This window comes from Tinamus guttatus, unplaced genomic scaffold (genome assembly GCF_059628265.1).
Source record: "Tinamus guttatus ecotype Peru unplaced genomic scaffold, ASM5962826v1 Tinamus_guttatus_pri_ptg000489l, whole genome shotgun sequence".
NCBI classification, from domain to species: Eukaryota; Metazoa; Chordata; class Aves; order Tinamiformes; family Tinamidae; genus Tinamus; species Tinamus guttatus.
Genome location: NW_028289023.1, coordinates 678,317 through 702,000, shown reverse-complemented (window position 1 = coordinate 702,000; position 23,684 = coordinate 678,317). Strand labels below are relative to the sequence as shown.

General features: G+C 38.5%; 1 protein-coding gene across 9 annotated transcripts in view; it reads right to left on the bottom strand.

Annotated features, from left to right (window-relative positions):
• MAGI2 (membrane associated guanylate kinase, WW and PDZ domain containing 2) overlaps positions 1-23,684 on the bottom strand; it is a 677,723-nt gene that overhangs the window by 98,730 nt on the left and 555,309 nt on the right. For all 9 annotated transcript variants that reach the window (XM_088533177.1, XM_088533170.1, XM_088533173.1 and 6 more), the window contains one exon: positions 9,384-10,019. In XM_088533177.1, the coding sequence (XP_088389303.1) occupies positions 9,384-10,019 (636 nt within the window). The remainder of the gene's footprint in view (positions 1-9,383; positions 10,020-23,684) is intronic.

Genomic DNA, 23,684 nt, shown 5'->3' with positions numbered 1-23,684 from the left:
AATGGCAACTTGCTGATAAACAATACATAAACAGCAAGTCATACTCTCAGAAGTAACTTGGAATTTGAGTTCTTCAGTCTGATACTATTCTCAACTGATTATCCATAATGTTTTGTAGCTACTATGGCAACTTTGGACCACATTTTTTGTTCTGTTTCATGAATTTATACTGACTACATCAAAGAGCTTTCTGTTTGCTAATACTTAATATACTAACTGTTTTGCGTTGTTATTTATTAGCAACATATCATACACTCTATCAATCTCTCTGCCATCTGCAAATTTTATAAGTATTGATTTTATGTTTTCTACAGGATTTTCATAAAAAAAAGTCTTGCACAGACGGAAGCAAGAACTTATCCTGGGGGAACTCATTAAAAATATATTCTCTCACTGATTTCCTGCTTGTAAATACATTATCAGTCCAATCAGTTATCCAGTTTTTCCATTTAATCTGTGCAATACTCATTTTCTCTCTTTCTATTTTTACATAACAAGTAGGGATGTTGTTAGTAAAGACTTATGAAAGTCCATTATATCAAAACAATTATAGTTTATAATCTAACTTGTAATCTTGTTAAATATATATGTTTATATATTACATGTGTATATATATTTAATTATAAATAATCATTTTTTCTGTAAAACCATATTAATAACTATTCTTTTATTTAAAAAATCACTTCCTATGGCAGCATAAACAACATTCTAGGTTTAGCTCTGGCACATGAGACAAATTCTAACTTCTGTGGTAACACTGTTTTTGAAAAATGCCCTCTACTTTTCTCTATATGCCTTCAAGATATGAGCAGGACTCATGTAGCCTTGCCTGCCTAGCTAGTCAGCTGCGCTAGACTCATCATAAGTCAAAAGTCAGGGTTGTCAAAGGCCAAGGAGCTGAAAACTTCCCTCCTGCCTATTTGAAACCCAGCTGTTGGGTTATTCCATATGTTGGCCTGGACTGCAAACAAGACACTGCGGTTCCATCTTTGACCCCTGGGAAGCACCATGGAAGAAATTAGTAACTATCCTGATGGTGCCTTTATATGTTTAGAGACCTCTTTTGGCTCATAGGGCTGCTAAACATGAGAAAGAAGAAGGACCACAGAATAATAGACATGTTTAGATTGGAAGAGACAACTAGAGTTGTCCTGGACTAACTGGACTAACCTCCTGCTCAAAGCACAGCTGGGTTCAAGGACTGGGCCAACATCAAAAATAACTTCTCTGAATCGCTGCAATGAAGGAAAGTGGAGCCAAAGCAGTTGGGTAAAGCATGGAAAAAGCTAGTGCAGAAGGGGCAGAAGCTGGATAGGGGGACTGTCTTTGGCTCTACATCATCCACTGACTGCCACTGGACCAGATCAAGGCCTTGTAGACTTTTCTACTCCCCACACTACTTTCTAGACTGTGGACTCTAGGACCTCCCACTGACCATTCTTTGGTGTGGTTACACAGTAGAATTTATCTGCCAGAATCTTACCATCTGTTTTAGTAAGTGCTGACACTTATTGCAGAGAACTCTACATGTTAACTAGCATGACGCTTAGAAGCTATGCAAAAGAGCATCTGAGCCTTTTAATACACTATGCCAGCAGGATCATATTTAAAAAACAAAAAAAAAGAGCAATTTTCCCTACTGTTCTTTCCTCTGTCTTAAGGAGCAAATTAAGAGCTACTGAGCTACTTCAAGAGAAATGGTAGTATTTATGCTGAGGTAGAAAGGTACTATTTGATCTTGATGCCTAAAAATAACTGCATTTATTTAAACAAGTATCTTACAACACACAAACAATTTCACATAGGTAATAAGAAAAAGATGCTTACTTTGCACTGATAAATGTGTTTATTTAAGCTAATAAAATAATATGATAGTACTGTGATATTTCACATAGTCAGCAAAACTTAGATAAGATGCTAACTAATCCCTGAAGTATTATTTAATATAGTTTTTATTCTTTAAGAAAGACTATTACTGCTATTTCTACTTCTGAAACATTAGCAGACTTCTCTGCTGGAGGAAAAATGAAACAACTCATTGTGGAGTCAATTGATAAAATCAATTGATATCAATTGATAAAACTGATAACAGAATTTAAAGATCATTAAAATTTCTTATCATAGAGAGAAGTTGAGTCTTTGATTTTATTCTTGCATGCTGTTTCTTCTTGTTTTTCCTAATTATCACTGGACCTTTTAAATTTCTGCATTTATCTACAACACAAAAAATGAAAAAAGCTTGCTTACCCAAGACAAAAGCTATTCTAAAATACCCATTAAAAATAATTTGCACTTAACAGAAGTATAAACAAACAAACAAACAAAAAGTCTGTCTTCTCTAAGGTCATGGCAATAAAAGCTACAAAATAAATAAAAACCAAGATTCTTCTCATTCACCAAGTGGAAGAACTGCACAGTGCACTACTTACTTATACACTGAATCACTGTTCCAAGCTATGACAAATCTGTCTTTGGAAAGCAATTTATTTATTTTGGAAATAAGTTTTGACACACTTGGGAGTCAGTGTTCACAGTCTGTGCCTGACAGTTTTGGCTTTCCTGTCTTTCTCGTATTGTAATCTGAAGGTGACACAGCGAATGTGTATGTACCCTGGCAATGTTTTTGATTGTGTTTGAATTATGAGTCACCCAAAGGCTTTCTGAGAAGGTCAGTGTAGCATTTCAAGAATGTATGTTCTTGATGTATTAAAAAATAAAATCAACATTACTCCTAGATGGCAAGTATAGCTGTTGCTAAAGCCTTCCTTCCTTTTAGAGAACGTCAAATAAATTGTTTAAAGAATTGTATACAGATAAATATCTCATTTAGAAGACTAATCTAGCTCCTGCATTTTGGCCTGATGGTGGGCAATCTGCAGGAGACAGGAAATTCTTGTAGCTGATCTAAATGGTTTAGCAAGTGCCTGAAAATCACACCTTCCCATCTCCACAGGGCTGTGTCTCATATCTGTAGCACAACAGATAATGTACTCACTTGTTTCTTAGTGTATTAGCTTACTTTATTGCTATAAAATATTGCACTATATTACAAATCACCATGTCACAATGTCTACACAATGTACTTTGACAACAGATTTGGAAACCCAACAGATATCATTTAATAGGACATTACATAATACTGAACCAACAGAAACATTGTTCAACACATTTAGACTAAGTTTTAGACATGCTTCAGTATACACGCATAGATCTATAATTTTTTAGAGTCCAGGGCTCTGTAGCTCTCCCTCCTTCAGGCTGAGATCTCTCAGAGCTCCTCTGAGGAGGGCTAGGTTTAGTCGACTGTGGGCAACCAGGAAAAAAATGAGATTCTTCATGCAAGTATTTCTGCAGGTTCTCCCATGTCTGAGTACAGTCTCTAGGAGATATCTGACTACAAAAGGTGCCATATTTAGCTAAGATATATTGAACAACCTGTTTTTTGATAACACGTTTTGCATGAACAAGAGGCTCTTCTGGTCTGGCCAAATCCCAGGGTAGTCAACCCAAGTTCTGTTTTCTCAAAAGAAACTGTTCATGAGTTGTCATTAAGCCATTCACTGGCATTAGTAAGACTGAAATAGGCCTGCAGTGCTGCCGGTGGAGCTGCTGTGCTCTATGAGGGACATGGGTGGCAGCTGCTGGGGGCTCCCTTGGCCAGGCTGAGGGAGCTGCCTGTCCTGCAGGCAGCTCCTGCAGCTCTGCACAGAACCTACACGCATGGCAAGTCTCCGCACAGACCTCATCATGTTCATGTCTAGCTGCACACTTGTCTTGGGCATAGGCATTTCGTGGCATAGTTGCCATTGGAGCAATGGTAGTTAGCTCCTTAAACATGACAGGTCCAAGAGGAGAATCTTCATCTACAAACATATTTCTTTTTACTAAAGGGACCTATTTCTCCACTCAGCGTGACGACTAACTCATCTTAATGCTAACAAGAGTTAGGAACACATGTCCCTAGGATAAGTGTTCCCATAATTTTTTAATGGAAGCACCATTCAAATTTAATACAGACCATATGAGCCTACATTAGAAAACAGTTTCACCAAAAATCCACGTACTTTTGAAACAAAATGCTTGCTAATAGCCATTAAAAACCTTCTACGCAATACGTGTAGAAAAGATTTATCTAATGCATTGCAAAATTATCCACAAATGTACCACACAGTGCACAAACATGAATAGGAAAGAAGCCACAAAACTGTAACACTACCACTTTGAAATGCAATACAATTAATACTACTTCCATTAATACAGTGTAATAGCTACTAACTATTATTGATGTCTATTTTTTCAGGAATCCATATTCATTAAGGACATCTATGGTTGCTTTTTCACTTATTCAGAAATATGGAAGCAATTGCACACTGTTTCACTGCTAATCAGAGCTATACAAGAAAAGACATGAAAGTCTCATTAGTGTGAATTTTAGGGCAACTGGGTCCCTGCCATGATTGCCTCTTGAAAGTAATCATTCTGTGATACTGAGATGTTACTATTTCTCTTACTAACAAGACTTAGATTGTCTCTTTTCATAAACTAGGCCATTGATGTAACTCCTTTTTTTTTTACCTGCTATGACTTGTAAAATAAATATTTATTAAAATAGTCTGATTACGAGAGGATAAAAACAAGATGCTTAAAAATTACTTCAGGTTAATCTAAACCATCCCAACGTATAGGAGGAAAAGGATGAAAAAAGGATGAAAATAATCTGAAAGTTATTAGTAGAGTACATGTTCCCACAACTAAAAATTTGATGCTCTATGAGGCGAGATATGCCCTCTAAAACTGGCTCTGGAAAACAGTGTTTCCAGGGGTTATGTTAATAAAGCAGCAAATCAGTATTTCTTGCAAGGTAACATGATTTTCTAAAAGTCTTTCGAAGATTTTATTTATGGAATTAACATAGGAAAGACAACTGCCCTGCAGTCCCTGAGACCATTAGGAAAATATCTTGCACAAACTGATTTCTATTTAGGGAAGGTGAGATGGGACAAGTGCTTACGACATGGGGGAAAGAAGGGAATATGACATCTAACAGTAAAGTCAATGAAGTAGACAATATAGCATCCCAACTATATTTTTGATCATGAAATATTGGTGTCTTTACTAGCTAAGGAATAGCAACAAAAATGAGTGCAAAAATGAAAAAAAAAATCAAAAGCCAGCATGTGCACGATACTTTTACAGAGAGCTCACGCTGAGAAAATTGTTGAATTTATGACGATATATAAAAGCTCATAATTTTGAGATGGAAAGGAAAAAGCTTACCTATGAACTGTTATGTTTTCCATTTTTGTTTAAAGCAGATGGACTCAAGAACAACAGAACACCTCACAGAGGGTTTTGAGGCAAAATATGTTTAGAAATCGGAAATTGAAAGAGGGTGTTTTAGTGTGGCATGTTGGATAGAAGAAATTTGCCTCATTCTGGAGAATGTGGGATCAAGCACTGTTGACTGGTTCTGACTTGGGGATGAGCAAGCCACAAGACACAAGGTCTTTAGGTTGCAGCAGTCACTTTCTTAAAACTTTGAATGAAGCCCTGCAGGAGCAGCCAAAGCTGAGGAGCCCTCCTGGAGATGCTGGAGTTGGTTAGACCTGCCTGGGTCAGACTAGCGCTAGCAGGATGACAGTACTACCTGCAACTTTATCTTGTACGGTACAAGATACACGTTTGTGAGGAGTACTAGCAGAAAAGCAGGTACCAGTTTTGCTGACCATCAGAATCAAATGATCTTGTAGCAAATCTGGCCAAAAAATAGGGGCATTTCCTTTAAATTCCTGTGGTACACAGATAAATCTGAGGCTGAATCACTCCAAGGAGAAAGCACTCAGAATGTAGTATCACTTCCATGAAAGTTGGCAAATTTGAGGAACTAAACTGATTCACATGCTGAGGTGAAAGTGGTTACTGGCTCATTCCAACTGTGCACCAGGAAAGTGCTAACAAGTAACCAGTATGGACACTGTGCCAGTTCTGTGGCCCTGTTTGGTACTAATAGCTCAGTTTCTCTGAGTCCATTTGGATTTCCCCATTAAAAAGCAGTCATTTGTGATTCTGTGTGACACAGGAACTTTGTCAAGCACACATATGTCTAGCCTTCATCTAAGCAAATGCTGATTGCTTTCTACTAAATATATACGTATTATTCCTATTTTTTTTTCTGGATATATGATATAACCAAGGATGAGAAGCAGCAAATGAGCAGGTAAATTACTGCTTCAGCTTTAGAAATTTTAAAGTGAGTACAACACAAAATCAGTGGGACTTCCTCCAGCTGGCCAAGCATTGAACTGCCTCCCATGAGAAATGCCTGTTTACTGCAGGCACTGGTGGTTCCTCCTGCAGCCTCTTCAAGTTTGAGTACTGCCATTCCCGTCACCTTTTTGAAAGACAAAGATTTTATACTACCTGGATACCCATGCTGTTGATCTCCTAAGTGTGAGGGAAAATGGCTTTTTAGATGCTATCAAATGCTATTATTTAGGACAGTATTTCTTCCTGTACAGGATGTTTTCTTCCTGTAGTGAGGCTGTATCTCAGTCAGTGTGAGTCAGTCAACGTTTGCAATGTAGATGAGATTGCTGGCTGAGCAAGAGATATAAGTCACTTAAAAAACAGATTCGTCACAGTGAATTATGCAGTCTGGCCATATTTATATCAGTGACATAATACATTACAGGGCAATACATAACCGTACGCAAGCACAAGCTCCCTTTTCCACAAGTAAGAACAATATTTTGTTCTTATTCTTAAAAATGAGAGACCAGACCAAAGACCAGATGTACAGGGTAATGATGGAAAATGATCATATTATTTAACTTACATCCAAAGGAGCAAAACGAAAATTGAATCCATGAGGGAAGAGAAGGTTTGCCTTGCTTCACAGTGTCACAGATTAAGTATTTTAGAATCACAGCAAGTTTTCTAAAGACTAGAATTTTGTTTTGTATTCAGGTTATCTCACATGACCAAATCATTACATCTCCTTCTTAATCACAGGTTGTAGGATATGTTATAGACATTGGCATCTGAGTTAGTCATCTTCAATTCCCTTTATGGTTGGTCATGCAAAGCAAGGGCTTCTAGCTAACTTATTTAAACATCTACAGTGCAATGATATGAATTGAATCCAAGACATGCCATTTTCTATTGAATTACTGTAAAAGGAGACAGGACGATTAGCACAGATACTGTAGATGTATACTTGGCCACATGAATTCCCTGTTCCTATGAATTTGTGAAAAGAGTTTTCATACTTCTGGTAAGCTAGGATTTAGACATTTTTGTGACAGAGTAGGTTTATCTCATACAATATATTTTTTCATTGTTTAGTCCTAAATCTATCTTATAAGATTATTTGTTTTTGATATCCAGAAATTTTTGATCATAAACTTAAACTTTCACTTGTGCTGTATCAGCTTGTTATAACTTCTGAAATTCCTTTTATGACACTGACAACATTCTAAGTTTTCTAGTATTTCCAAACAGTTGCTCTAGTCTTAGTCACCTTTTTTTTTGCAGTGGAAGAAATATGCTCTTTTTCTCTTCCATGCGGTATCCAAAAGAACAACAAACCCCCCCAGCAACACAAGGCTAAGACTCACTGAGCAAGTTATACATTTGCACATAGCATTTGGTGTCAGCTGAGCCGTGGTAACTGTCTGTGTCTCCATGACTGGCTTGAAAATATGCAAGAGAGTGTAATTTTATACTGCTTTTACTGAGGGTTGAGCTAAGCTCCTATTTGCAACAGTTGATATGTAAGTAACCACAGCTCAATTAATGAATAGTAACTTATTAACTTATGTTTTGCTTATGATTCTAAGCTCTTAGAAGAAATTCTATCCACTGAGCAGAATTATATCCAAAGGCTCAAGTGTGTTGCTGCTTCAGGATATTTTTTTTTTTGCTACTGTCCAGCTGTAATATCTGTTTTGCTGCCTGTTATCACTCAGGCTTGTTCAGCATACTGGATTTCACACTCCACTTCTCTCTGAAGATTGGTGTCCTGAACTATTTTCCTTAGAGGGGGATTAACTTGCATTTTTCAAAATAAAATTCCATCTTTTGAGGTAACATTATAACTTCTAATCCCCTTTATACTCTTTACTGCTATGCAGTTCTGTTCCTTTATCTGTCAACATCTTAAAAAAAGCTGTTTACCCCAGTCTTCTATATATTTAACAGACATAAAACAAAAGCAGATTTAACTAATCTGCAACACAACTTCACATATTACCAAGATGCCAATTGACCTTTTCCCATCACTCTTATATAAATCATTTTACATACAATTATGAAAAATACTTTTTGACTCTCTGTATTTACAGCTATTTGAATCACATGATGTTTATTATTTCTGCATTTTTCAAAAATATTACTAGATTTCTTTGTCTTGGTTTATACTAAGGCTTTGTAGGTTTTATAATGACAAACATTTGGCATAAACAAACACTGAAGATTCATTTCTCAACCTCTAGTCTTCAAAAGGAAGTGCTAAATATTTTTGTATAGGTTTATTTTTAAAGTTCCATTCAGTGACATATAAATGACTTTAGAGCAACTATAACCTTTAATTAAAGATACTGAATCCTACTCCCCACTTTAGGTAGCTGTATGTTGTGATGAATGTTCATCACAAACTGCTGAAGAAAATGTCCGTCTAAAATGTTAAAAGATATAAAGCTACTGATCATAGTTGGAGTATTATGACTTTCTGTCATTATTGCTTCCTTGCAGACTTTCTTGACTCTCTGCACCAGTGGCACATATTCAGGTTTGCTATGTCAAGTTCCTCATAAAAATAAAGTTGCAAGAAGCAATTTTTTAAAACAAGAGAAAATAGACTATGGATCTCTGCTCTCAAGAAAGAAGGAAAGAAACAACAAAAAACATTGCACCACACTTATAAAGCGAAAGAAAAGGGGGATGTAAAATGGCTTATCAAAACCAGTAATATTGTAAAGAGTTGACAGACTGTTCTGATTTTGATCCACCTTAATTATTCAGTATAGTCAGTTATATCTTAACCTTGCAACTGTGTTGGAACTGTATGAATTTGCTACAAATATCATACAAACTATTAAGAGCAAAAAGGCCCTTAAACACTCTAATTGGTTTTACACTTACACGGAATCGGGACTTTTGACACTCAAAACACACACGAAAAAAAACAATATATAATAAATTGTTACATTTTGCCTAATATACTTAATTGCAGACATGCTTTTTCAGAACTTAATAGTGTCATCTCCCAAAACACAAAATCAATTTCCCATCTAGTACACAAGGCTGTAGTGAGCATATGCAGGACTTATGGTTTAGAACCTTTTACACACATTTTCATAATTGTACAGACTTTCCAAACTTACCTCCTCTATGGATAATCAAAGAAGTTTCACTTCCAACAGGACATTCTTTAAGTATATCCACTACTTCTGCATGGCTCAGGTTCTGTACATTCTGCTGGTTGATCTCAACAATGAGGTCACCTTCACACAAACCAGGACATCCCTGAACGTCTAGAATTTGCTTCACCCTCTGTCCTGTAGGACTGTCTGCTATAGTGAAGCCAAAGCCCTGGGCCCCTTTCACAATGGTTAAGGTCATGAGTTCAGCTTGTGTGGCCCCAGAAGAAGCCATTGATACATTATCATCATGGGCAGGTGGTGGGAATGTGCTATCAAGCTGACTATCTGCTGGAATGGAGTGCAAGGAGTGTGGTGGTCGATCTGTTACGTCTGGAACAGACTGAGAAGTCCTAGAAATGTATTCCAAATAAGTTTCATAGTTATGTCTTCCATTTACCACTACCGGAGGCCTCTCCATTACTGCAAGGGGTGGCACCATGCTGTTGGCAGGATCTTCAGGATCAAAGGGCAAAGGGTATCCACGACATAGCACCAAGTTGACACTCTGACCAATAGGAACAGACTGGAAGAGTTTGACTACATCTGCGTGAGTATGTCCAAGGACACAAACTTCATTAATATAGACAATGACATCACCTAGAAAGAGAAGAAAAAAACAACAATATGAGATGACTTCAATAACTGTTGGCTCAGACAGAATGCATCTTTATGAGACTAAGCAAAGGGACCATTACTGTACTAAAAAAGAAAATAAACTAGAACAATACACTCATACAGTGAGGCAAAAAAAAAGAAAGTCTGCCTGCAAATATCATATAAGAACATAAGGCAGCACTGTCTGTCTTCTGTGGAAGCTCGCAGAAATTAAACTAGATCGAGAAATAAGCTTTTATTAACATTTCTTCCCTATTTCTCCTACACCTTTCAGTGTAGTCCAGGCAGAGTCTTTTTAACTCTACAATGGAAGATTACTTGGAGGGCTTGTTACTGAGAAATGTCATTGTTTGTTAAGAATAAAAGGGAAAATAATAAAAAAAAAGGAAATGAAGAATAGCCATGAACTTAAGAATCAGTGATTAGATATGTAAGCCTGTATATGCATGTGCATGAGAAAGTACTTCTTTGACTGAAGTTGCTGACAGTTCCCTGTGTCTCTCAGTTAGCTTTTGCCATCAGACACAAGGAATACTGCAGTCATTTCCTATCCCAGGCATGAACTAAAGTGTATTTTGTATATGATACCATTTAGGGGTATTTTCTGGTAGTCATAATGGTTTAAGTGCAAAGGTAGGACAAATTTTGTATGCTGGGATAAAAGCTTTTATTTACTCTGTTGGCAAAGTCGGAGAAATTTAGATGTAAGTCTGAAAGCCTCTCCAGTATTTCTAGATAAACCATTTGGTCAACTTTACTTCAAAATCTTGTCTCATGAATAGTACAGTGTTAACAATCACAACATGGATGAGGAAGAAATCATAGTCAATGTGCTATTTATGGCTCTCCAGATTGCAGCAATCATCTGCTGTTAATTAGAAGTTCTGAAATAAGTTCATTTTTGATATTAGAATGGATCTATGTATTTGTAATCTTAAATATTTTATGGCGATGTTAAAATGCATAGTAAAATAAAAATGAATAATCACGATAAGCAATATCTGGAACTACCTGATGACTTATAATCAGCTTCCCTTTGTGAATAATACAGCTTGCATCTTCATAGCATAGGAGAAAGATGTTTGGCATTTTCTAAGTAAGTGAAGATCTTCTATTTTACCATTAATTAGGTAGAAATATCAGTTAGCTGTACAGTGTACAGAGCACTCTGTAATGTGTCCACAAGGTGCAATAATTGACTTATTATAGCATATCTTTTAGTGATATTTCAAAATTCAATAATAAAATGAGAATCTTTTAGAGAAGAGGAGGTGGTTTGTGTGGGAGGAAATGCTTCAAGTGTATTTATGAAATTATGTATTCCAAGTATTTCAATCAAAAAATCATGGAAACTGAAGAAAAGGCAAGGGCTGTTCCTAGGTGCAAATGAAATGGCCAGTTTTCACACGATCAGGCTAACAAACAGCCTCTCAGAGTTAACTGCATGTGCACAAGCTGTCATTCATACAAAGATCTAGGGAGACAGAACACAGATTAGGTCATTTTTATTAATTTTCAGCCATATTCAAAGTCCAGCAGGAAATTCTGTGTTGCTTCTCATGGGTTTTTAATCAAGCTCATAGTATCCATGCCCATGCTCTTAAAATAATTTTACAGAAAATGTGATCTGGCAAGGGCCATATACTTAAAATTTAGATCTAACAAAATACAAAGTGAGCCATCTAATTACTTGCTGTTTGTTAATACTAATTATGCAATTGCTCATGTTTTTAAAATAAAAATGGCTGAGTTATTATCACATCTTAAAGAACATTTCAGTACAAGATAGCTACAGCATGATAATACTGAAATACTTGAAATACCTGCCAAGAAAGGTGTAGCATTTCTTCTAACAGGAAGATTAAATTAGCTGCTAAAATGTACAGAGAAGTGTAACCTGCAGAGGGGTTCATGCACATAAAAGTCACAGTTACTGACTGGAAGAGTGCTGTACATTTAAAATTGAGCTTTTTATTATTAGCTTTAAAATAATTTTATCTGATGGATAGTATGCAGTAGCCAAAGTGAACTAAAGAGAGCTGCTGGGAAATAAAACACCTAGCTGCCCCTGTGCTCAGAAATCCTTACAAGTGTGCTTGCTGATATGTGAGAACACTGAAGAACCCACAAAAATATATCTGTACACAGAAAGTCTCAGCCATTTGCTGAAAATCTCTGTGAAGCTGACAGTAACTTTTACCTACAGATCCTCCATTCAGGCACGTGCCTGTGGGATCTGAGATTTGGCCACAGAGTGATGTAAAAGTGATTAGGTAGTGAGTAAAACAGACTGAAGTGAAATCAGACCCTTTTTTTTTTTTTTTTTTTTTGGCATTCAGGCATGCAAACTGAAATGGGCTCAAATTTTCTTCTTAGGTGGACCTAAGCAGCAGGTATTTATCAGCTGTTCAGCACCCTTCGAAGTCAGTAACTCTACAAAAGACAGAGATTATGCAAGTGTTAATTCAGGCTTAAACTTGTCCTTGTCAGTGGGATGCCTGACAGATGATGCAGAATAACTGTTTGTACCCAAGCCTGGACCTTTGCTTTTTCCACCAGGCCAGCAGAAGAATTTAGTGCAGACACGTGACAATGACTTTACGTAAGCATCAGATCTGTTGAGTAAGCACGTGTCATTTTTATATGCAATCACTTTTTTTAGAATAGAACCCATTTTAATTCTCCCCTGAACCCATGCACATGCCTAATTAAAAAGATGTCTATTCAAAATTTTTGTGCTTAACCAGCATGTATCATGTAATTACACCCAGCCAGATGTGGATTAGTAGAAGGGACTATTTACACTGCGTTTGTGTTTTGCATGTAGTGGTAAAAGCTATTTAAATAGAGGCATTTAACTTTTCTGGAGAGAAATAAAATATATTCCATGAAAATCTGAAGACTTTGATTATGACAAACATGAAACACTGCAGATTAAAAGCAACGGGAAAGGAATATTTAAATGAATGCTGCCTATAAGAAGCCAAAAGCAAGCAGATCCTCTCCCTGGCTAGACAGTATTTCACTTCTTCGGGCATATGAAAGCAGATCGTTGCTGCTAAAAACTGTCCATTTATGAGACATAATTACTTAAAAGATAAATAATTTGGAGGTAAAATCACAGAGAAAGAAAAAGGTCCAAATCTTAAGGCAGCCTGTTATTTACAAATTATATAAGCCTGTTCCATTTAGGTTTTGTTTGCAGGAGCTGCTTTTGCATCCTGAAAAACCCGGTGCGAGGGAATTGCGTGACAGAACATCAAGGGCTCTGAAGAGCAAGATAAAAACGTGTGCCACGTTTGCAGCGCTTTTTGGGATTGCTTTGAAATGTGCCGCCGTGTGCTGAGGCGCAGGTAGGAACAAAACTGTCTTTTTCTTCAGGAAAAGGAGGTCAACATTTACAATGCATATGCTCTGGTAGGCACGGCGTTCATTTCCGAGCGCGGAGCATTGCGTTTGGGCTCTCCGGAGGGCCTCCCCCCGCAGCCCACGGGCAGAGCCTGAGGTAACCACAGAGCAGCCCCTGTCCCTGCCCGGGCAGCCTGGCCGTCTGCCACGTGTTCCCTGTGGAAGGAAGGATGTTGGCACGGCCCTGCGGAGGGCACACGCCATGGACACGGCCATGGCTGATTCCTGACACAAACCGCCGGAGGGGGAGCGGGGAGACGCACGGAGCGAGGAGCCAGGCAGGGTTTGTGACAGGGCAGCAGCGCGGTGACACGCGCCTTCCTCGCCATGCCAAGCTATCGATTTAACGGGACATTAATAGGATTAGGTGGTCACTTTTCTTTCTGGTGGCTCTTTGTAGGGCTCTTTGTTTAAGAATTGCTAACATCGTGAGGACAATGTATAACTAGGCACATACTGAAATGGTTTTTTACGCAGAAGCACAGAATGGCGGAGGTTGGAAGAGACCTCTAGAGATCATCTAGTTCAACCCACAAGAGTAAAAACACTTACTCACATACTTAAAAACTGCCAAAAGAGAGATGAATAGGATTAGTCTGCATTTTAATCTATAGAGGTAGAATTTGGGATTTTGTTTTGACTTTAGAGATATTACTCTTTCTGAGAACACTGTCTGCATCTGAAGCGGATCCTGCTGCCAGGACTGGGTCAGATTTATCTCTCTGGTAGCTATTTACCAAGGCCACAACTTTCCACACTGGCTGCTCACCCCCGTGACCGGCCTCACAGCTGCATCGGTGAGGACAGCACACGCCTTTACTTATAGCAAGCACAACTCAAATGTATCAGAGCAGTGAAATAATTCCCAGCTAAATATGTGGAATTTTACAAATAATCCAGTACATACAAATACCTCAGTGTATATCAAAGTGTCATCTTTGATTATCAGTTCATTAAGAAATATCTTAAGTAAATGCAAGGCTGGAACACGGAACCGTTCCTGTTCAGGAGTTTCACTAAGGGTGTTCAACCTTTTCATCATACTTGTCTCATGTATTGCCTCTTTCTTTTCTCACCTCATGAGACAGTAAAATCATAAACAGAAAACTTACCAGTACTTCTAAGATCATTTCTATACAGGAACAGTTAATCAATAGTTTTTTATGCTTGTACAAATATAGGGTTTGCTTTAAAACTGCCACGCAAAGAGAAAGAGTAGAGTTCCTTATGGTTCTCCCAGGGTTTACTGTATTTTTTCAGGTTAATAGAGGGTAATCCATTATCAAACTGACCTTCCTTCCAAGCAAACGTTATCTTAATATCTCGAGAGCCTATTTCACTGCCAAGTACTCATTTTCAAGGGCAGTATATTTTTATTCTTTGCAAAACAATTTAATGCCTTCTCCATTAAATAATTTATCTTTTCTTTTCCAACTCTTCCCTGAATACTACTTTGATTCTAAGCAACAAAATTTAGCTTGCATTATATTTTGATAGTGGAATAGGGGGCAAAATCATTAAGAAAAGCCCCATCAAATCCCTTCTTTAAAACTCAGCTACTTTACAAGACAGTGGTTAGACAAAGGCCACGTTTTTGCCATTACTGCAGCATGCCTCAGAGCCAAAATCTCCTTTTACGAGGATTATCCAATATCCCAACAGCTATTCTGCTTTCTTATTTGTTTCATTCACCTTTTTTTTTTCCTGTTTTAGTTTATAAGCTTTCTGAGACAAAGACTAAAACTTTCAGTACTTGTTTGCCAACTGTAGCCATATAGAGTCATAACTTGTTTGTGACTGTTCTTTTCTACTGCAGTAAATATTTAAACAGTAATAAAACCACTTCAGGGTGAACATTTTATCATTTTCCAGTGCAATGTAGGGGTTCAGCTTAATGCTTCGATCCTAACCCTTGCAACAAACTAAGCTGCATTATGGATATACCAATTACAGCTCAGTGAAATCTCAGATTTTACATAAAGGGGGGATTAATCCTCTATTATGTATAACAACAGGCCGTATCTTCCCTTTCAATAAAGAATTAATTTTCTGGCTGTTTGAATTTCTTAATTTGCTAATTACATAATGAGCAAAGTAAATCAAAACGGCTTATTGCAAACAACTGTGATCCCCTATCGGACTTGTGTATTTGTGCAGAGTGAAGAAGCAGCCCCTCAGAAAGCTTGTCATGGCCTCCTGCTCTCGGGGAGAAGGATCCCATGGGTCATCCATTAGTTGAAAAGCCCTCCTTGAAACAGTCACTATATCTAGGATCCGGACTGCTTTCCACTAAAGTCACTACCACTTATCCTCACTTGCTCCTATGCAATATTTCTATCCTCCTTGTGACAGAGTAGAGGCTACCATGTCTCCTCAGAGGATATAGATTTCATTCCATTAGAAACTGAAAGCAAGTTGACCCATCCAATGAAAGAGAGCCACAGTGACACGAAGTGACATGGAAAGTCTCTCTCGAGCGTATTTTATGCACAACGTACCCTCACCTGGTGAGCCTGTGAAAATAGGTGGGAAGAGGACGGCAATTTCATTAACTGCTTTCCAGGAAGCATGAGGAAGCACAGGAGGGAGGGTAAAAACGCTGTGAAGCAGCGGTGGGAGATAGGTGGAAATGTGTGTGACACACAGTATACAGGAATGGAAGGAGCAGGAGGAACTGGGGACGCGAATGCCAGCAGCGCAACGCTGAGGAAAGCAGAAAGGACTTTGGTGTCCGGGTTGGTCCGTTCTTCCCTATTTTAAAAAAGCATCTGTAAACCAGCTTAGCTGCCTGGCATGGCCAAGAACTCCCTCCTGCTTCAGGCAGGCATAAAAACCCTACAATATCTTGGTGAATCTTGCTCCAAAAATTACTGTTTTAAAAATAGATGGTAGTTCTTATGAAAACTGCTTTTGTTCTCTTTGCTTCTTATGACAGTTCAAGTATGAAATTGTTAATTATTGAAGCTTGTGTGCACACATTGCTCACATACATGCCCTGCCAGAAAGCAATTTCCAGAGAAAAACTGCAGTAAGATGTTAACTGCATATATGAGTGATTTTTAGAAATACAGTGACATAGTCATTAATTCTAAAATAAGCATTACGATCCCAAGAAAACCATCTAAGGTTAAACCAAAAAACAGAAACAATCCTAGGTAAAAAAATGAAAGCAGGTTCTTGTCTATTTTAATTCTTTCTGCATTTAGCATAATCAAGAAATTACAAGCTCATAAAAATAAACTTAAAATTGTCTGTGTGAGTCACTCGAATCAAATCTGGGTCTGCTGACACCAACGAGGGGACATCACTATAAATAATAGTGTCCTATCAGCAAAGTTAAGCACGAGTGGATGAATAAATTCTGGGTTTACTTAGCCTGGAATGTTTTGATTTCATAGGGTTTACAATGTATATTTACATAGCAGGGAGAATGTGTACCTGTTCAAGGAACAATAATCTTCTGAAATATAGTCAGGTTTCAGAATAATTATAAACAATATGTTAAAAATATAACTACAAAATATCATAATTCTATTATTCCTCTAATTTTATACTAGTATATTATGTTCAAGGTTAATATTTAAAAGAACAAATCACAGCACTTCCAAAGTGGGATCTTTTAGCCTTTTTCAGTAAGGAATGAGGATCCTAAAATTACTTAGCCATTACATATTTTACCTACAGAAAGATGAACTGAAAAAGTCTAAAATACTACTGAAACACTGTCAAGACCAGAGTTAAGAAATAAATGGAACTACTTTTAAACATAAAGAAATTCTAAACCTTTAACTATTGTTTTATTCCCACTGAGAATTACACCATCCATTCTTTTCACCAGCATTCCAAAAATGTGCATATTATTACCCCACATGAGAGAAATATGCTAAAAGTACAGCCAGCACTGTCGTGGCAGGGCATATTCTGATCAGCCCGTGGCAGGGGAGGTTGATGTACCAGTAAAGTCTGATATCAGGCTGTTAACATCACTATAGTGCAGTTACTAATAGTGCATCTATGAATGAGTCAGGGTGCCTGGGATGACAAATATCAAATACTCTGGAACCTGCTTATGAGATGTCCTACGTTGAAGATCATGAATAAAGAGGACACTAAATTTGGTATTTGTGGTACTATATTCATTTTCTTTCTAATACTTTACCAGCCTCCACAATTTATAATAGTGGCTTGAAGGCTAAATGCTGAATACCTTTAAGCACTCCTAGTAGAATCTTCTAAAGATAGCTTTATTAGAGCTATGCATATTTTCACATTTATTCAAATATTCTGTAAAAAGAGTAATGACTTAGAAGAAGAATAAATGGGCTGTCAAGACCAAAAACTGGAGAGTATGTCTTGGATTACGAGGCAATCCTGCATATATATAGCAAACATAAATGTTTCTCTAGTACAATGTTGCTGTATAAACAATTATGGATTTACATAACACAGAAATTAAAAAAAAGGGCACGGATTAGCAGTAATAGAGGGAGAAACATTGTGGTGCACAGAAGATGCAGAATAAATCCTTCTGCTTTCAGTGGCTACTGCCCCACACCCTTGCCAAGGAAACTGAAAGGTGTTCAATACATGCCACACTCCTTATCTGCTCCTCAGATTTATTAATAACCATGTCGTAGCATTCAAAATCTATGAAAATCACTGTAATTACAATGCACATAACAGATGTGCCTTTCCTTCACTGGAATACAGTCAGATTTTATTTTGGATGCCAATTCAATATTGTCCCAAGTTGGTTCTTATCCATGCCCAACATTTCTTTCACTGGAGGAATTTTCCACCTCCACAGACTGGGAAGAGACCCAGAACAAATGTGCTTGTCTCTATGTTGTCTTATTGTTAGAGGGAGTGTACAAAAATGAAGCTGTTTAAGATGATTAAAAATATGTTCTTTTTCTTCACTTGCACATACAGAGTTCATTTGGGAAGGATGCTCTGGAGGCATAACAAAGAATTAGGATACCTAAGGCCCAGATGTGCTTGGATACTAACAAGACATAAAAGAGATTAAAAGCTGTCTCCATTAAAAGAGAAATTCTGCAGTTTCCTCAAATCCCTCACTCTTCCAAATTAAAAAACAGACGTGCTGCCTAATTCAAACACAGAAATCCAAAGCGTGCATCCATCTAATGGCAAATGAAAACTGTTGCATCAAGTTGACTGGAATGTAAATAGGTGAAAAGAAGAAGAAATAAAAAATATATTAGCTTGAAGTGATTTCTCTGTTTTCCATCTAAGGTCCCTTATACGACATCTATTATATCCCAGAAAAGAAAAAACACAAATCTGGAAAATAATACGTTCAAGGCAGCCCACGTGTATCTGATGTGCTTGCACTGTGCAAACAGGCTCCGATACAGTCGTTGCTTAGATAGATAATTCCTTATATTTTATCCATTGCCTCGGGACCTTTGTCCCGGTGCCTTGGCTTTAGGGCTCTTCCCTGGCGCTTCAGCTCGGCTGCATTCCCGCTGCGCGGGCGAGCCGGCACGAGGGAGCCCGCGCTCCGATCCCTGTGCCAGCGCCGCTCCAGCTCCTGTTTATGGGAAGAGCCAATCTGGGGAAAGCCTGGCTTTTTCTGTCACCCCCAGATAAAAGATATTCAGGACAGAAGTAAGAGTGGAATAAAACTAATCCTAATGTATCAAAAATGAGGCCGCATCCACAATCAGATGTACTTTTTCATGGGAAAGACAAATCCATAACCCTGGGACGAGACTGATCCCCTCCACAAAAGTGCCAGTCCATAGCATGGAGCTTTTCAGTGAAAAGTCCATAACAATATTTGATATTGTGAAATACTACTGTATTTCTTCTACCCTCCCCAACTAAGGTCTAGTTCTTAGAAAAAAAGTGCCATTTTTTTCTGAAATTAACTGTATTTTTATACAGATACATTCATGTTTATTTTAGACCCACACACAGACACACATATATATATATTTATAAAGATATATGTACAGAGATAGACAGAAAGAGATGCATTCTAAACACACCTACACACAGTCGTACACATATAAAAGCACTTTATAATGAACATTCAGCCTTTAGGGAAATTGTAAAATTCATAACCAATTTTATACTGCTACTTATTGAATACTTTTTAACATCCAGTTACCTTTACTACCTATAATATGTATGCAGTCATTTTAAAATGGATTATCTCTAACAGACTATGATTAGAAAAATTATTGCCTATTTGGAAGTGTGTTGTGACATTGAACTGAATTGCTCAGGTGAAACTCTTGCTGACATTATGTCCTTGAAAACGATTGTGCAGGGTGATGCTGTAAAACAAACAAACAGAGGAGCTGAATTCCCTGTGTGTGTCTCAAAGCAGTGATGCCAGCACAGCGAGGGGACGCTGTGTGGTTCCTGCTGCCGCTGTCACTGCTGCAGCCCCTCGAAGCAGGGACCGGGGCTTCTTCGCGGGTCTGCTAACAGCAACAGAAATGACACTCACAGAGGGAATATCGTATCTTTAGCACTTCAAAAAAAAAATAGCAGCAACTGTTAAAGTTGTGGTAGATACTGATAATATTTTGGTAAAGTAAAAGGAAATACTTGTCTTGGTTTAAAATGCCTGAGTAGTTTAGGATGTGACGCTGCACGACTACTCAGTTTAACAAACATACAAGCTTCAAGTGACAAGATGAAGCTGTTAACACTTTCTATTATTCTTAATGATTGTTATAATGACACTAAATTCAAATTGATACGATACTATGGTATATAATGAGACAGTAAGAGAAAACGCCTTGGAACTATCAAGAAAAGGTATTTAATACCTCTAAAAAGTTAATGATACTTTTGCATCAGTTTAATCACAATATGTCTGTAATGTTCACATGAGATAAAGGTTTCCTGATTACAAAACAGGAAGACTGTCACTGAAACAGATGATTAACAAAATGTCACCTTTTACATGTTTGTCACTTTTACCAAAATATGGCCGGTAAACAGAATAACAACTATTACCTCTCACTCTTGGATTTGTTGAATGATCACCCTTATATTTTTTTAAGAAAGTAAAAAGCCAGCCAATAAATGAAATGGAGTCAAGGGAACTGGTGTCTCCATGTAGTTAGGAAATAATGTAAATACATTTGTTGCTCAAACTCACATAGATGCAATAGCATAAGGCACCATCCTAGTCATAGTGAATATGCTAGCAGCATTTAAGATTTAGCTGTGCAAGTAACTGTTTATCTTGACTTCTTAATGGAACTGGCAGTTTTGGGGGGAGGGAAAAAGTAAAAACATAAATAAATCAAGAATTTGAAAAAAATTTAAATATGCTGATTTTAAGCTTTTTTGGTAAAAGAAAAAAAGATTGTCTTTTAAACAGAGTGAAAATATTTGTTTTACTCTTTCAATGAAAATTTTCATTTTTTTCGTTATGCCTTTGCTTTTTTTTGTCCTAAATAAGAATATTCATATTAAATGAATGTACTGACAAAATGATTTGATCTTGTGGAATTTCCACACTAAAAAAATTTCCTTCCACTAAAAAAAAAATTCAAAAAATCTCATTCAGTTCTATTTAAAGTATTTCAGATATAATTACACCTATAGATACACTCAGCAAACATACATGTTGCTTTAAAGCTTGAAGAACATTTTATTATTACTGTCAACTTATAATTCATATTTTTGATTTGCCAACATTTTTGGGAAAATTACTACATATATTAAACTAACTAAAAGCTATATATTTTAATCCCCAGCAAAGCAGGCTTCATTATTCTTGTAGTAGATAAAATGTCTACAATTTCACAGTCCCACATTTAGAACTGAACAGTTTACTGAAAGATACTGGCTGAAATACAGCGTAATTTAAAATAAAGCCCCATCATCTCAGCACCTTGGGTATAGTGGCACTTTTGACATAAAGAATAGTTCAAGTATAATCCTTATTACCCTTATTCCTCAAAACACTTCAGAAGTGTTTTCTTAAACAAGTGGAAAGTGAGCTAGCAACAACAGAATCTCTTATATAACAGCCGGCTGCATTTCCTTTGAATGAAACCAGCGATGCAATCAAGTATGGCCTAAAAACTCTTCTCTGCCCGATACACAGAAAATAATTGGGACGAAACAGGCTGCCAAAAACAATCTACCAAAAAAAACCCAGGAAGCTTTTCTGAGCGCTGAGCAGCACTGCTGCCACTCGAACCTATCTAGAAAATCACTGGAGGAAAAAAGAAAGCAGTTTTCATTTGTCTTGTCTGTGTTGAAAGGAAAACTCTTCAAAATAAAACAACCTCCTGAAATGAACTAAGCAAACGTGAACAAAGAAATCGTGTACGGTGTGGAACGCTGCAGCATCGCGTGGGTTTCGTGATGAATTTTCTCTCAAACCTACCTCAAGGGCTGCCGGCGAGCTAAGCACGCGGCCCAGCCTTGGCTGGGTGCTTGGGTGGGCGGCCCTGTTCGCAGGTGACAGCTCATGGGGCCTGGGTGGCCATCAGCCACAGTGTGTGGCCTGCTGTCACCCCTGGAGAGCACGGAGACAGCCTGGGGGTGCCTGAGCCCTGGGGACCGACGGGGGCACCTGTAACCTCGTAACATGTTAGCGATGGTTTTGTGACTAACGCTGCTCATCGGGCAGCTCCTTCGTGGACACGTGGCGCACACAGTGCGGCCCTTGCTCCTCTCAAGAAATGAGAAAGCCCTTCCAGAGCACAGCACTAATTTTACACCTTAGCTGACATTCTCAGCACAAAGGCACCCGTCCCTCCTGTGCTCTTTCGCCAGCTCCTGGAGTTACCGTCCCCTCCCCAGTGCAGCCCTGCCAGGTGTTTCAGGAGCGATGGATTCATGGGGTCAGTGGCACAAGTTCAGGCCAAAAACCACCAGCTGCTGAAAGCTTTTGCTCATAGTAACTAGTTGCTTTGTGGTTGCACACATGGAAGAGGAAGGATTATGAATAGCAGAGTAACAGCACAACACAGCATGGTTCATGGCTCACTATGAGTATTTTGAAAACATGATCCATCAAGAAAAAGAGAGGTGTGCAACATTATTACCTGCCTTTTCCTCAGCAGCACCACAGGTGATGCACGGTATGGTAAATAAAGTCTTAGTAAATATTGTGTGCACTGATGCCGATGCTAATCCAGAACAAGTTAGTGAAACACGCAGAATATTAATTTCCTTCCTTTAGGAGCTGAAGTAGAACACAATACACCAACAGGAGCAGGCGTGCTGGTGTTAGAGATCTGCACTCACATCACTGGTGTCCAAGCATACACGCAGAGCTCCCTTTCTGCTCCCCTTCGGCACCTTGTCCTCCCTCCCCTCTGCCACCCCTTCTAGGCACACATACACACACACACTTGTGCGCTGGCCACCCCTGAGTATAAAACTGTCCTCTGTCTTTTCTTCCTTCTTCCCTGCAGAAGGAAAACAAATCCTCACACCTCCAGCTCTCCCCCACGCACAGCCAGCTCCCCGGACCATGGCCGAGCCCTTGGCAGAGCTTCCCAACCCCAGGTGCCAGCAGGGAGTCACAGCCCATCGGTGCAATCCGTGCGTCCGTACTTACGTGGGTGGGATCAGAGGAGCGACGTCTCCTGGAGCCCTTGTCCCTATGGCCACCGGGGAGAGGAGGCACAACCTCTGCCACAGCTACCCGCGGAGGGGACGAGGAGCAGGCGGCAGGTTCTGCCCAGCCAGCTCCCGGCTCCTGCGCGCACGGAGCATATGGCAGCAGCGCTGCATCTCTAGCTCCATTTCCCCTCCACCTCCATTGCGCTAGCTCAGAATAAATATTGCACTTATGTGAGTGCTGAAGAGGGAGGAGAGAGAAAGGCTGGCTGAAATTTTCCAGGGACTTCTCACTTCATCAGGATTGACTTCATGCCCGCCCACCAGCTTGAAAAGTGCTGCTTATGTTATTGAGAAATTTTTGTAACAGCTTTTCAAACAAACAAGCCGTTTTTTAAAATGTCAGAACCATCAGTTACAAAGAGGTGATTACATAAGTGCTGAAATAAACTTTGCTATTCTTGCAAAGGCTACATGAACAGCTAAAGAGGGTCAGAGGAGGGGTGCATCTGCTCCAGGATCCTGGTTCTGCCAACAGACAGTGCCAGATATGCTTTGGAGTTAGTTAAAGGTTCACAGAGCTCCCACAATATAATTTATATGCCTGAGTATGTTTCCCTTTTCTAAGGCCACTGTGGATGTTTTTACTTTAGGCCTTGCATCAAAGGAGAA